Source organism: Staurois parvus, unplaced genomic scaffold (genome assembly GCF_062004578.1).
Source record: "Staurois parvus isolate SC_StPar_1 unplaced genomic scaffold, SC_StPar_1.0 ptg000488l, whole genome shotgun sequence".
Lineage (NCBI taxonomy): Eukaryota > Metazoa > Chordata > Amphibia > Anura > Ranidae > Staurois > Staurois parvus.
Window position 1 is genome coordinate 2,275,190 of NW_028318284.1, and position 14,711 is coordinate 2,289,900.

At 40.1% G+C, this 14,711-nt stretch overlaps 1 protein-coding gene across 7 annotated transcripts in view; it reads right to left on the reverse strand.

The window, feature by feature from the left end:
* Positions 1-14,711, reverse strand: part of LOC149452212 (zinc finger CCCH domain-containing protein 11A-like) — a 334,496-nt gene that overhangs the window by 176,032 nt on the left and 143,753 nt on the right. For all 7 annotated transcript variants that reach the window (XM_089689656.1, XM_089689657.1, XM_089689655.1 and 4 more), the window contains one exon: positions 1,882-1,980. In XM_089689656.1, coding sequence (XP_089545782.1) covers positions 1,882-1,980 — 99 coding nt within the window. The remainder of the gene's footprint in view (positions 1-1,881; positions 1,981-14,711) is intronic.

The following is a 14,711-nucleotide window of genomic DNA, read 5'->3' on the forward strand; positions in this document are numbered from 1 at the left end:
GAAGAACGCACTGGTGAGCTCAGCAACATAAAAAAGGTATGGACATCCACGGAAGACAACTGGTGGATGATCGCAGGATCCTCTCTATGGTAAAGAAAAAACCCATGCACAACATCCAGACAAGTGAAGGACACTCTCCAGGAGGTGGGCGTGTCATTGTCAAAGAAAACTTCACGAGAGCAAATACAGAGGGTTCACCACAAGGTACAAACCATTCATAAGCCTGAAGAATAGAAAAGCCAGATTAGACTTTGCCAAAAAAACTCTAAAAAAGCCAGACCAGTTCTGGAAAAGCATTCTGTGGATGGATGAAACTAAGATTAATCCTGTACCAGAATGACTGAAGATTAATCTGTAGCAGAATGATAGGGAGAAAAAAAAAATTGGGGAGAAGGCTTGGATTGGAACAGCAATGATCCAAAGCACACAAAGTCATCTGTAAAACATGGTGGAGGCAGTGTGATGGCATGGGCATGCATGGCATCCAGTGGCATTGGGTCATTGGTTTTTATTGATGATGTGACAGAAGACAGAAGCAGCCGGATGAATTCTGCAGTGTTTAGATATATACTGTCAGCCTAGATTCAGCCAAATGCAGCAAAGTTGATTGGATGGTGCTTCACAGTACAGATGGACAATGATCCAAAACACACTGCAAAAGCTGCCCAGGAGATTTTGAAGGAAAAGAAGTGGAATTTTCTGCAATGGCTGAGTCAATCACCTGATCTCAACCCAATTGAGCATGCATTTCAATTGCTGAAGGCAAAACTAAAAGGTAGAAAGACCCACAAACAAAGAACTGAAGATAGCTGCAGTTAGAGCCGGCAAAGCATCAGAAAGGAGAAAACCCAGTCTTTGGTAATGTCCATGGGTTTCAGACTTCAGGCAGTCATTGCCAATAAAGGATTCTTAACAAAATATTAAAAATGAACATTTTATTTATGATTATATTCAATTGCCCAATTACTTTTGGTCACTTGAAAAAGGGGGGATGGCTACTCTTAAGAGCTGTAATGTCTAAATCCATCCTCCAATTAAACCTGAGAGTGTGCACTTTCAGCACATATCCATTACATAACCACACACAGACTATGGTGGGGAGTGGTTAAAGCGATTGTAAAAGACCTTTTGTTTTTTTCGGTGAGCAATACCGAACCTCCTTTTCTGGGGTCCCCCGCCGGAGATCTTCGCTCCTCCTCTTCTGTTTCTGCCCCCATAGCAAGCCACTTGCTCTGGGAGAAGACATGCCGACTCACTTTTGAGCTGGCTGCCTATGCCCATAGATTCACACCGCACAACACAGCTCCGATCCCTACTCTCTGATTATGACTGACAGCAGCAGGAGCCAATGGTTCCCGTGGCTATCAGCAAAGCCTATGAGAGCAGGAAGAAGGGAGAGAAGACTCGCAGCCTAGCACAGCACTAGATCAATAAAGGACTCAGGTAACTGTTAGGGAAGAGGAGGCGGATGTAAGCAGTGCAAGGTATTTTACTGTAATGCAGAGAAGGTAAAAAGTGTTCAAGTTTAGAACCACTTTAAACAGATCACCAAGCTGGTTATAATATGTTGTTTATTCTGGCTGTAGCAGGGCACCATTTATGGTTTTAAACTAGTCTGCATAATGCACCTAGGTATCAGTTTTAGGTGCATTTAAAGGGGATATAAAATTATACCTTCTAAATATGATTTTTGTTTTTCAAAATAAGTAGCCTTTTGTTACTTACAGAAAGTCCTCAGTCTTAAAAAAATATTCACAAATTCAGAAAGGTATCAGAATGCAACTGTTGCTGATGTTAGGAATAGGTGCACTTTTAGGACAAGCCATTCAAGAAAGAAAAGAAAACAGTGTGTGGCAATAGGAAATTTATTACATAACTTACCATTCTTAGAGAACATGACAGTGCGAATAAATGTTATGTTCTTCTCTGTAGTTTCTGGATTTGAAGAGGATTCTTGAATGTTTACTGTGGATACTGCACCTTTGGTAGAAAAAGAAAAAGACAGTTAGCAAACATTGCTGCTTCAAAAGGTTAGTTTATCATTTGCATTAAAGCAGAACTTAACCTATTACTACCACTTTTTCTCTATTCTCCCCTTTTCCTCTTACCAATAAGTGGGGGAAAAAAAAAGTTTTGCTATTATTTTTATAATGTAGTACCTTTTTGTGTTGCAAGGCTTCACTTTCAGCTTTCTGCCTTAAGTCAGGCCCAGGGGAGGACTGGCCATACGGGCACAACCCAGGGGCTCAGTGAGAAGCTCTGTCACTGCCCCGCTACTTGTTGCAGAGCACCAATCATACAGCGGTCTCAGTACATGGTGCTCCCCTTAGCAGTTTCCTTTCAGTCCCCAAAGATCAGTGACGTGATGGCACACACACACACACACACACACACACACACACACAGATCTTCTAACCTAAGGATGGACTGGAGACAGCCGAGAACAGACAATGCGGAGAGCCCGATGCTCGGCCACAGAAAAGGGAACACCCCCCTCTGGGAAAGCCATGCATGGCAAGCCCAGACACCTGGATTACTGACTGCCCCAGCTCTGCAGTCCTGATCTTCCCTTTTTATTGCCTTGTGTCCCTGGCTGCGATGATTCAGAGGTGATCCTGTGTGTAGATGGAGAATAATCTTCCCTTCTGAGTGCAAATTAAGAGCATAAATTAATATTGAACCACAGTACAGTGCACACACTGCTGTGAAAGGGGCTATGGAGGTGGCAGATTTAACACAGCAGCACTAGATCATGCCTGAGACTAGGTCAGACGAGAGAGAGAAAAAGAAAGCGAGAGAGAGAGAGAGAGAGAAAGCGAGAGAGAGAGAGAGAAAGCGAGAGAGAGAGAGAAAGCGAGAGAGAGAGAGAGAAAGCGAGAGAGAGAGAGAGAAAGCGAGAGAGAGAGAAAGCGAGAGAGAGAGAGAGAGAGAGAGAAAGCGAGAGAGAGAGAGAGAGAGAGAGAGAAAGCGAGAGAGAGAGAAAAAGAAAGCGAGAGAGAAAAAGAAAGCGAGAGAGAAAAAGAAAGCGAGAGAGAGAGAAAAAGAAAGCAAGAGAGAAGAGAGAAAAAGAAAGCGGGAGAGAAGAGAGAAAAAGAAAGCGGGAGAGAGGAGAGAAAGAAAGCGGGAGAGAGAGAGAAAAAGAAAGGGAGAGAGAGAGAGAAAAAGAAAGGGAGAGAGAGAAAAAGGGAGGGAGAGAGAAAAAGAAAGGGGGAGAGAGAGAGAGAGAAAGAAAGCGCGAGAGAGAGAGAGAAAGAAAGCGCGAGAGAGAGAGAAAAAAGCGCGAGAGAGAGAGAAAAAGAGAGGGCGAGAGAGAGAGAAAAAGAGAGGGCGAGAGAGAGAGAAAAAGAGAGGGCGAGAGAGAGAGAAAAAGAAAGGGCGAGAGAGAGAGAAAAAGAAAGGGCGAGAGAAAAAGAAAGGGAGAGAGAAGAGAGAAAAAGAAAGGGAGAGAGAAGAGAGAAAAAGAAAGGGAGAGAGAAAAGAGAGAGAAAAAGAAAGGGAGAGAGAAAAGAGAGAGAAAAAGAAAGGGAGAGAGAAAAGAGAGAGAAAAAGAAAGGGAGAGAGAAAAGAGAGAGAAAAAGAAAGGGAGAGAGAGAAAGAGAGAGAAAAAGAAAGCGAGAGAGAAAAAAAGAGAAAAAGAAAGCGAGAGAGAAAAAAAGAGAAAAAGAAAGCGAGAGAGAAAAAAAGAGAAAAAGAAAGCGAGAGAGAAAAAAAGAGAAAAAGAAAGCGAGAGAGAAAAAAAGAGAAAAAGAAAGCGAGAGAGAAAAAAAGAGAAAAAGAAAGCGAGAGAGAAAAAGAAAGCGAGAGAGAAAAAGAAAGCGAGAGAGAAAAAGAAAGCGAGAGAGAAAGCGAGAGAGAAAAAGAAAACGAGAGAAAGCGAGAGAGAAAAAGAAAACGAGAGAAAGCGAGAGAGAAAAAGAAAACGAGAGAAAGCGAGAGAGAAAAAGAAAACAAGAGAGAAAAAGAAAACGAGAGAGAAAGCGAGAGAGAAAAAGAAAACGAGAGAGAAAAAGAAAGCGAGAGAGAAAGCGAGAGAGAAAGCGAGAGAGAAAAAGAAAGCGAGAGAGGAAAAGAGAGAGGAAAAGAAAGCGAGAGAGGAAAAGAGAGAGGAAAAGAAAGCGAGAGAGGAAAAGAGAGAGGAAAAGAAAGCGAGAGAGGAAAAGAGAGAGGAAAAGAAAGCGAGAGAGGAAAAGAGAGAGGAAAAGAAAGCGAGAGAGGAAAAGAGAGAGGAAAAGAGAAAAAGAAAGCGAGAGAGAAAAAAAAGAGAAAAAGAAAGCGAGAGAGAAAAAGAAAGCGAGAGAGAAAAAAAAGAGAAAAAGAAAGCGAGAGAGAAAAAGAAAGCGAGAGAGAAAAAAAAGAGAAAAAGAAAGCGAGAGAGAAAAAAAAGAGAAAAAGAAAGCGAGAGAGAAAAAGAAAGCGAGAGAGAAAAAAAAGAGAAAAAGAAAGCGAGAGAGAAAAAAAAGAGAAAAAGAAAGCGAGAGAGAAAAAAAAGAGAAAAAGAAAGCGAGAGAGCAAAAGAGAGAGAAAAGAGAGAGAAAAAGAAAGCGAGAGAGAAAGCGAGAGAGAAAAAGAAAGCGAGAGAGCAAAAGAGAAAAAGAAAGCGGGAGAGAAAGCGAGAGAGAAAAAGAAAGCGAGAGAGAAAGCGAGAGAGAAAGCGAGAGAGAAAGCGAGAGAGAAAAAGAAAGCGAGAGAGAAAGCGAGAGAGAAAAAGAAAGCGAGAGAGAAAGAAAGCGAGAGAGAAAAAGAGAAAAGGAAAGCGAGAGAAAAAGAGAAAAAGAAAGCGAGAGAGAGAGAAAGCGAGAGAGAGAGAGAAAGCGAGAGAGAGAGAGAGAAAGCGAGAGAGAGAGAGAGAAAGCGAGAGAGAGAGAGAAAGCGAGAGAGAGAGAGAGAAAGCGAGAGAGAGAGAGAGAAAGCGAGAGAGAGAGAGAGAAAGCGAGAGAGAGAGAGAGAAAGCGAGAGAGAGAGAGAGAAAGCGAGAGAGAGAGAGAGAAAGCGAGAGAGAGAGAGAGAAAGCGAGAGAGAGAGAGAGAAAGCGAGAGAGAGAGAGAGAAAGCGAGAGAGAGAGAGAGAAAGCGAGAGAGAGAGAGAGAAAGCGAGAGAGAGAGAGAGAAAGCGAGAGAGAGAGAGAGAAAGCGAGAGAGAGAGAGAGAAAGCGAGAGAGAGAGAGAAAGCGAGAGAAAGCGAGAGAGAAAGCGAGAGAAAGCGAGAGAGAGAGAGAGAAAGCGAGAGAGAGAGAGAAAGCGAGAGAGAGAGAGAAAGCGAGAGAGAGAGAGAAAGCGAGAGAGAGAGAGAAAGCGAGAGAGAGAGAGAAAGCGAGAGAGAGAGAGAAAGCGAGAGAGAGAGAGAAAGCGAGAGAGAGAGAGAGAGAGAGAGAGAAAAAGCGAGAGAGAGAGAGAAAGCGAGAGAGAAAGAGAAAGCGAGAGAGAAAGAAAGCGAGAGAGAAAAAGAAAGCGAAAAAGAGAGAGAAAAGAGAGAAAAAAAGAAAGCGAGAGAGAAAAAGAAAGCGGGAGAGAAAAAGAAAGCGAGAGAGAAAGCGAGAGAGAAAAGCGAGAGAGAAAAAGAAAGCGAGAGAGAAAAGCGAGAGAGAAAAGCGAGAGAGAAAAGCGAGAGAGAAAAGCGAGAGAGAAAAGCGAGAGAGAAAAGCGAGAGAGAAAAAGAAAGCGAGAGAGAAAAGCGAGAGAGAAAAGCGAGAGAGAAAAGCGAGAGAGAAAAGCGAGAGAGAAAAGCGAGAGAGAAAAGCGAGAGAGAAAAGCGAGAGAGAAAAGCGAGAGAGAAAGCGAGAGAAAAGGAAAGCGAGAGAGAAAGCGAGAGAGAAAAAGAAAGCGAGAGAAAAAGATAAAAAGAAAGCGAGAGAGAAAGAAAAAGAATAAAAGCGAGAGAGAGAGAGAAAGCGAGAGAGAGAGAAAGCGAGAGAGAGAGAAAGCGAGAGAGAGAGAAAGCGAGAGAGAAAAAGAAAGCGAGAGAGAAAAAGAAAGCGAGAGAGAAAAAGAAAGCGAGAGAAAAAGAAAAAGAATAAAAGCGAGAGAGAGAGAGAAAGCGAGAGAGAGAGAAAGCGAGAGAGAAAAAGAAAGCGAGAGAGAAAGCAAGAGAGTAAAAGAAAGCAAGAGAGAAAAAGAAAGCGAGAGAGAAAGCGAGAGAGAGAAAAAGAAAGCGAGAGAGAGAAAAAGAAAGCGAGAAAGAGAGAAAAAGAGAGAGAAAAGAGAGAGAGAAAAGAGAGAGAGAAAAGAGAGAGAGAAAAGAGAGAAAAAGAAAGCGAGAGAGAAAAAAAAGAGAAAAAGAAAGCGAGAAAGCGCGAGAGAGAAAAAGAAAGCGAGAGAGAGAAAAAGAGAGCGAGAGAGAAAAAGAAAGCGAGAGAGAGAAAAAGAGAGCGAGAGAGAAAAAGAAAGCGAGAGAGAAAAAAAGAGAAAAAGAAAGCGAGAGAGAAAAAAAGAGAAAAAGAAAGCGAGAGAGAAAAAAAGAGAAAAAGAAAGCGAGAGAGAAAAAGAAAACGAGAGAGAAAAAGAAAGCGAGAGAGAAAAAGAAAACGAGAGAGAAAAAGAAAACGAGAGAGAAAAAGAAAACGAGAGAGAAAAAGAAAACGAGAGAGAAAAAGAAAACGAGAGAGAAAAAGAAAACGAGAGAGAAAAAGAAAACGAGAGAGAAAAAGAAAACGAGAGAGAAAAAGAAAACGAGAGAGAAAAGAGAGAGAAAGCGAGAGAAAAAGAAAGCGAGAAAAAGAAAGCGAGAGAGAAAAAGAAAGCGAGAGAGAAAGCGAGAGAGAAAAAGAAAGCGAGAGAGAAAAAGAAAGCGAGAGAGAAAGCGAGAGAGAAAAAGAAAGCGAGAGAGAAAGCGAGAGAGAAAAAGAAAGCGAGAGAGAAAGCGAGAGAGAAAAAGAAAGCGAGAGAGAGAGAAAGCGAGAGAGAGAGAGAAAGCGAGAGAGAGAGAGAAAGCGAGAGAGAGAGAAAGCGAGAGAGAGAGAAAGCGAGAGAGAGAGAAAGCGAGAGAGAGAGAAAGCGAGAGAGAGAGAAAGCGAGAGAGAGAGAAAGCGAGAGAGAAAGAAAGCGAGAGAGAAAAAGAAAGCGAGAGAGAAAAAGAAAGCGAGAGAGAAAGAAAGCGAGAGAGAAAAAGAAAGCGAGAGAGAAAAAGAAAGCGAGAGAGAAAGAAAGCGAGAGAGAAAAAGAAAGCGAGAGAGAAAAAGAAAGCGAGAGAGAAAAAGAAAGCGAGAGAGAAAAAGAAAGCGAGAGAGAAAAAGAAAGCGAGAGAGAAAGCAAGAGAGAAAAAGAAAGCGAGAGAGAGAAAAAGAAAGCGAGAAAGAGAGAGAAAAGAGAGAGAGAAAAGAGAGAAAAAGAAAGCGAGAGAGAAAAAGAGAAAAAGAAAGCGAGAGAGAGAAAAAGAGAAAAAGAAAGCGAGAGAGAAAGCGCGAGAGAGAAAAAGAAAGCGAGAGAGAGAAAAAGAGAGCGAGAGAGAGAAAAAGAGAGCGAGAGAGAAAAAGAAAGCGAGAGAGAAAAAAAGAGAAAAAGAAAGCGAGAGAGAAAAAAAGAGAAAAAGAAAGCGAGAGAGAAAGCAAGAGAGAAAAAGAAAGCGAGAGAGAAAGCAAGAGAGAAAAAGAAAGCGAGAGAGAAAAAGAAAGCGAGAGAGAAAAGAGAGAAAAAGAAAGCGAGAGAGAAAAAAGAGAGAAAAAGAAAGCGAGAGAGAAAAAAGAGAGAAAAAGAAAGCGAGAGAGAAAAAAAGAAAGCGAGAGAGAAAAAAAGAAAGCGAGAGAGAAAAAAAGAAAGCGAGAGAGAGAAAGCGAGAGAGAGAAAAGAGAAAAGAGAGAGAGAAAAGAGAAAAGAGAGAGAGAAAAGAGAAAAGAGAGAGAGAAAAGAGAAAAGAGAGAGAGAAAAGAGAAAAGAGAGAGAGAAAAGAGAAACGAGAGAGAGAAAAGAGAAACGAGAGAGAAAGAGAGAAGAGAGAGAGAAAGCGAGAGAGAAGAAGAGAAAAAGAAAGCGAGAGAGAAAAAGAGAAAAAGAAAGCGAGAGAGAAAAAGAAAACGAGAGAGAAAAAGAAAACGAGAGAGAAAAAGAAAACGAGAGAGAAAAAGAAAACGAGAGAGAAAGCGAGAGAGAAAAAGAAAGCGAGAGAGAAAACGAGAGAAAAAAAGAAAACGAGAGAGAAAGCGAGAGAGAAAAAGAAAGCGAGAGAGAAAGCGAGAGAGAAAAAGAAAGCGAGAGAGAAAGCGAGAGAGAAAAAGAAAGCGAGAGAGAAAGCGAGAGAGAAAAAGAAAACGAGAGAGAAAGCGAGAGAGAAAAAGAAAGCGCGAGAGGAAAAGAGAGAGGAAAAGAGAAAAAGAAAGCGAGAGAGAAAAAAAAGAGAAAAAGAAAGCGAGAGAGAAAAAAAAGAGAAAAAGAAAGCGAGAGAGGAAAAAAAGAGAAAAAGAAAGCGAGAGAGAAAAAAAAGAGAAAAAGAAAGCGAGAGAGAAAAAAAAGAGAAAAAGAAAGCGAGAGAGAAAGCGAGAGAGAAAAGAGAGAAAAAGAAAGCGAGAGAGAAAAGAGAGAAAAAGAAAGCGAGAGAGAAAGCGAGAGAGAAAAAGAAAGCGAGAGAGAAAGCGAGAGAGAAAGCGAGAGAGAGAGAGAAAGCGAGAGAGAAAAAGAAAGCGAGAGAGAAAAAGAAAGCGAGAGAGAAAGAAAGCGAGAGAGAAAGAAAGCGAGAGAGAAAGAAAGCGAGAGAGAAAGAAAGCGAGAGAGAAAGAAAGCGAGAGAGAAAGAAAGCGAGAGAGAAAGAAAGCGAGAGAGAAAGAAAGCGAGAGAGAAAGAAAGCGAGAGAGAAAGAAAGCGAGAGAGAAAGAAAGCGAGAGAGAAAGAAAGCGAGAGAGAAAGAAAGCGAGAGAGAAAGAAAGCGAGAGAGAAAGAAAGCGAGAGAGAAAGAAAGCGAGAGAGAAAGAAAGCGCGAGAGAAAGAAAGCGCGAGAGAAAGAAAGCGCGAGAGAAAAAGAAAGCGCGAGAGAAAAAGAAAGCGCGAGAGAAAAAGAAAGCGAGAGAGAAAGCGAGAGAGAAAAAGAAAGCGAGAGAGAAAAAGAAAGCGAGAGAGAAAAAGAAAGCGAGAGAGAAAAAGAAAGCGAGAGAGAAAAAGAAAACGAGAGAGAAAAAGAAAACGAGAGAGAAAAAGAAAACGAGAGAGAAAAAGAAAACGAGAGAGAAAAAGAAAACGAGAGAGAAAGCGAGAGAGAAAAAGAAAGCGAGAGAGAAAGCGAGAGAGAAAAAGAAAGCGAGAGAGAAAAAGAAAGCGAGAGAGAAAGCGAGAGAGAAAAAGAAAGCGAGAGAGAGAGAGAAAGCGAGAGAGAGAGAGAAAGCGAGAGAGAAAAAGAAAGCGAGAGAGAGAGAGAAAGCGAGAGAGAAAAAGAAAGCGAGAGAGAAAAAGAAAGCGAGAGAGAAAAAGAGAGAAAAAGAAAGCGAGAGAAAAAGAGAAAAAGAAAGCGAGAGAGAGAGAGAAAGCGAGAGAGAAAAAGAAAGCGAGAGAGAAAAAGAGAGAAAAAGAAAGCGAGAGAGAAAAAGAGAGAAAAAGAAAGCGAGAGAGAAAAAGAGAGAAAAAGAAAGCGAGAGAGAAAAAGAGAAAAAGAAAGCGAGAGAGAAAAAGAGAAAAAGAAAGCGAGAGAGAAAGATAAAAAGAAAGCGAGAGAGAAAGAAAAAGAATAAAAGCGAGAGAGAGAGAAAAAGAAAGCGAGAGAGAAAAAGAAAGCGAGAGAGAAAAAGAAAGCGAGAGAGAAAAAGAAAGCGAGAGAGAAAGCAAGAGAGTAAAAGAAAGCGAGAGAGAAAAAGAAAGCGAGAGAGAAAGCGAGAGAGAGAAAAAGAAAGCGAAAAGAGAGAGAGAAAAGAGAGAAAAAGAAAGCGAGAGAGAAAAAGAAAGCGAGAGAGAAAAAGAAAGCGAGAGAGAAAAAGAAAGCGAGAGAGAAAAAGAAAGCGAGAGAGAAAAAGAGAGAGGAAAAGAGAAAAAGAAAGCGAGAGAGGAAAAGAGAGAGGAAAAGAGAAAAAGAAAGCGAGAGAGGAAAAGAGAGAGGAAAAGAGAAAAAGAAAGCGAGAGAGAAAAAAAAGAGAAAAAGAAAGCGAGAGAGAAAGCGAGAGAGAAAAAGAAAGCGAGAGAGAAAAAGAAAGCGAGAGAAAAAGAAAGCGAGAGAGAAAAAGAAAGCGAGAGAGAGAAAAAGAAAGCGAGAGAGAAAAAGAAAGCGAGAGAGAAAAAGAAAGCGAGAGAGAAAAAGAAAGCGAGAGAGAAAAAGAAAGCGAGAGAGAAAAAGAAAGCGAGAGAGAAAAAAAGAGAAAAAGAAAGCGAGAGAGAAAAAAAGAGAAAAAGAAAGCGAGAGAGAAAAAAAGAGAAAAAGAAAGCGAGAGAGAAAAAAAGAGAAAAAGAAAGCGAGAGAGAAAAAAGGAGAAAGAAAGCGAGAGAGAAAAAAAGAGAAAAAGAAAGCGAGAGAGAAAAAAGAGAGAGAAAGAAAGCGAGAGAGAAAAAAAGAGAAAAAGAAAGCGAGAGAGAAAAAAGAGAGAGAAAGAAAGCGAGAGAGAAAAAAAGAGAAAAAGAAAGCGAGAGAGAAAAAAGAGAGAGAAAGAAAGCGAGAGAGAAAAAGCAGAGAAAAAGAAAGCGAGAGAGAAAAAAGAGAGAGAAAGAAAGCGAGAGAGAAAAAGCAGAGAAAAAGAAAGCGAGAGAGAAAAAGCAGAGAAAAAGAAAGCGAGAGAGAAAAAGCAGAGAAAAAGAAAGCGAGAGAGAAAAAGCAGAGAAAAAGAAAGCGAGAGAGAAAAAGCAGAGAAAAGAGAGAGAAAAAGAAAGCGAGAGAGAAAAAAGAGAGAGAAAGAAAGCGAGAGAGAAAAAGCAGAGAAAAAGAAAGCGAGAGAGAAAAAGCAGAGAAAAAGAAAGCGAGAGAGAAAAAGCAGAGAAAAGAGAGAGAAAAAGAAAGCGAGAGAGAAAAAGAAAGCGAGAGAGAAAAGAGAGAGAAAAAGAAAGCGAGAGAGAAAAGAGAGAGATAAAGAAAGCGAGAGAGAAAAGAGAGAAAAAGAAAGCGAGAGAGAAAGGAGGAGTTTGGGAACTGGATTTTCTCCAAACTCAACTGCAAGTGAACCATACAAATGTTCAGGTCATCTACACACAAGCTAGAGACGGAATAATAACTTTAGGGCTGTCATTTCAAGATCGAGAGAGGGAGAGAGAAAGAGGAGTTTGGGAACTTGGTTTTCTCCGATCTCAACTACAAATGAACCATAAAAATGTTCAGGTAATCTACGCACAAACTAGAGGCAGAAGAATCATTTTAGAGCTGTCATTTCATAACCATGAACTGATGTCCTGTAAAACTATTTTTAAAGCAGCTCCTATCTACAATTTTGAGTATCTGTTTTTCCCCATTTTTCAAGCACACAATTTTGGGACTAGAAAAGAGGAGTTTCGATGTGCCTGTAAATGATCTATCTTGGAGAACAGTACAGGAAGTAGGAATCTATTCATAGATGATGGTTTATATGCTGCTACCTCCAGGTGATTGGATACTTACAAAAATCTTTGCTGGGTCTGCCCGCTAGTGTCCCCATATAACCCTGCCCACTCAGTCTTTAGGTTTGTTAGCAAGCATTAAAGAGATCACATAAAAAGAGAGGGCAAGAGACCTTTGCCCTTGTACTGTACGTCAAGACACGAAATTCACAGGTAGGCTAAAATTGCTTATCTTTATCATACTGTACAGGACAATAATAAATTCAAGCCATAAAACAGATTCATAGTCACAAAGAAATAAACGAAAGGTGGGCAACTATACCGATATCACCCTGACCGATACAGTGGATATAAAAAGTCTACACACCCGTTAAAATGTCAAGTTTCCGTGATGTAAAAAAAATTAGACAAATATAAAATCATTTCAGAACTTTTTTCACCTTTTAATGTGACCTATAAACTGTAGCGCTCAACTGAAAAACAAGCAAATCTTTTGGGGGGTGGGAGTAAACATAAAAAACTAAAATAATGGGGTTGCATAAGTGTGCACACCCTCTTATAACTGGGGATGTAGCTGTGTTCAGAAATAAGCAATCACATTCAAAATCATGTTAAATAGGAGTCAGTACACATCTGCCATCATTTAAAGTGCCTCTGGTTAACCCCAAATAAAGTTTAGCTGTTCTAGTAGGTCTTTCCTGGCATTTTTCAAAAGCCATGGTCTGTAGAGAGCTTCCAAAGCATCATTGTTAAAAGGTATCAGTCAGGAGAAGGGTACAAAAGAATTTCCAAGGCTTTACATATACCATGGAACACGGTAATGTCACTGTTGCACCTTATTTTCTCCACTGGATGATGACTGTCTTCACTAAGAACTGGATGTCCCTCCAAAATTGATGAAAGATGAGAAGAAAACTGGTCTGGGCAACTGCCAAGAAGGCCTAAAGCAACATTAAAGGAGCTGCAGGAATATCTGGCAAGCAAGTACTGGCTGTGTGGTACATGTGACAATCTCCTGTATTCTTCATATGTCTGGGGTAGAGAGGCAAGACGGAAGCCTTTTCTTACGAAGAAAAACATCCAAGGTAAATTTTGCAAAAATACTTCTGAAGTCTTCCAAAATACCAGATTCCTCTATAGGCAGAGTTAGTGAGGTGATTAGGGCCTTTGGAGAGGTGTCCTATTATAAAGTAAATCTATCTAAATATCATGCCATTCCTATACAAATTAACAGAAGTCTACTACCTAAACTTCAGCAAATATTCCCAAGCTCCTGGGAGTCAGCCACTATCCAGTATCTGGGCATATCCTTAAAGTTTCCAATGAAATGGTTATATGAGACTAACTATCTTAGTCTATTAAGATCGATAAAATCGGAACTCAGAAAATTTAGTAAATTGGAGCGGTCTTGGTTGTGCCGTATTGCGGCATTCAAAATGCTTCTTTTACCTAAAATACTGTATATCTTTAGAACAGTGCCGATATCCATCCCAAATCATTCTTTATGAATATTAATACTGCGCTTCGTCGCTTTATTGGAAAGGTCAAAGAGCAAGACTTTCATTCTCTACTCTCATTAAACATAAAACATGGGGAGGGACGGGCATACTAATATTACAAATTACCAAAGAGCAGTATTGCTGGACCAACTAAAAGCGTGGTTGGCCCTTACCCAAAAGAAGCCTTGGGTTTTGATTGAACAAGCAGCTGTTAGTTGTACGGACCTTACATATTTGCTCAAAGCAGCGTCCACTACACAACTGTTGAAATATCCAAAACATCTTTTCGTATCTGCCACAATAGATGCGTGGCTACATTTGCTAAAACTACAACACATACCTCTTTTGATTTCAGTGCAAAACCTACGCTTACAAGTCTTCAAATTCCTAATACCAATGTTTTCAGTGCCGCCATGGATAGCCCAGGGTTTGTTTTAAGAGACATCCCAGAAGAAATAGGCAACAAAGATGTATAAAATTATTCAAATCACCCATTTTCTCAGAACACTTAAACAAGATTGTATATTCTTGGATAAGAGGGTATGGATTTATTATCACACATTATCAGAAAACAGAGGAGGAATATCATGGTTTTATAACCTTTTACAATTGAATGATCCAATGTTTAAAACCAATGCTATGTTTAAGTGGGAACTGGAACTGAACCAAACCTTTACAATTCAAGAATGGAGTCAAGCATTTACCTAGATTTATAAAAAAAAAATTCATTGTGTACCACATTAGGAAAATGCCCTAAAAATCATACATAAATGGTACCTTACTCCATATAGACTATCCCTTATGTTTTCAAACACTTCCTCAGAGTGCTAGAGGAACTGTGGCCAACAGGGCACCTTGATGCATATACTATGGACTTGCAAGTCGATAGTGAGTATTTGAAATTATACAGTTTCCCTAATTTAATCTATTTCAGGTAGTATAACCCCTCCAACACCCGAACTAGCTCTACTAGGGCTAAAAATTAGTGACTTTCCCAAACAATTTTGTAAATTAATTATGCACATATTAATTGCTTCCCGAATAACGATTTCTAATATGTGGAAAAAAACCTAGCACCGTCCATTTCGGAAGTTGTGGATAGAACACATCTACAATGTTCACATGAATACTCTTTCGCACTAATCAATGGTAGGAAAAAATGGGAACCCTGGTTAACTTTCAGCACAATCCGGAAACTACCTCCAATATAAATATCATATCTTTTAGTAATGATATCTCCACAGAACAGTGAGGATAAATAATTATATGTTTATGTTATTCTTTGTATTTTGTTCAGAACAGAATATTCTTTATACTCAGACTGTTTGGTGAAAAATGATAACTTGTTGACTTGCTGATAGACTTCTGAAGGTTAAGAAATTAGCTAACATGCTAATTACCGCATCACATATATGCTGTATATAACTATGATCAACCAACAGTTTGTACATTTCTATGTATGTGTGAAAATAATAAAAAATCTTACTGTTTAAAGAAAAAAAAAACATATATGCCTAAGCATCGGGGTCTGGGGTGGCCAGTGGGTGGATCGCTACTATTCTTTTACATTTTTTTGGCACAGATTTCAACAAACAAAAGTAGTTTTATTGAGTTACTGTGCTATTGATACGGTTTTATTTTTAACTGATGTTGTTTTCTTTGCAGGAATGCCATTTAGCTGCAGCACCGATCTGTTTATTCTGACAGCAACAGGGTGGGCTCTCAGAATATACATCAGTGTGTGCAGCGCTGCTGGATGGGATTTTTCATCCACAGTTAAAAAAAA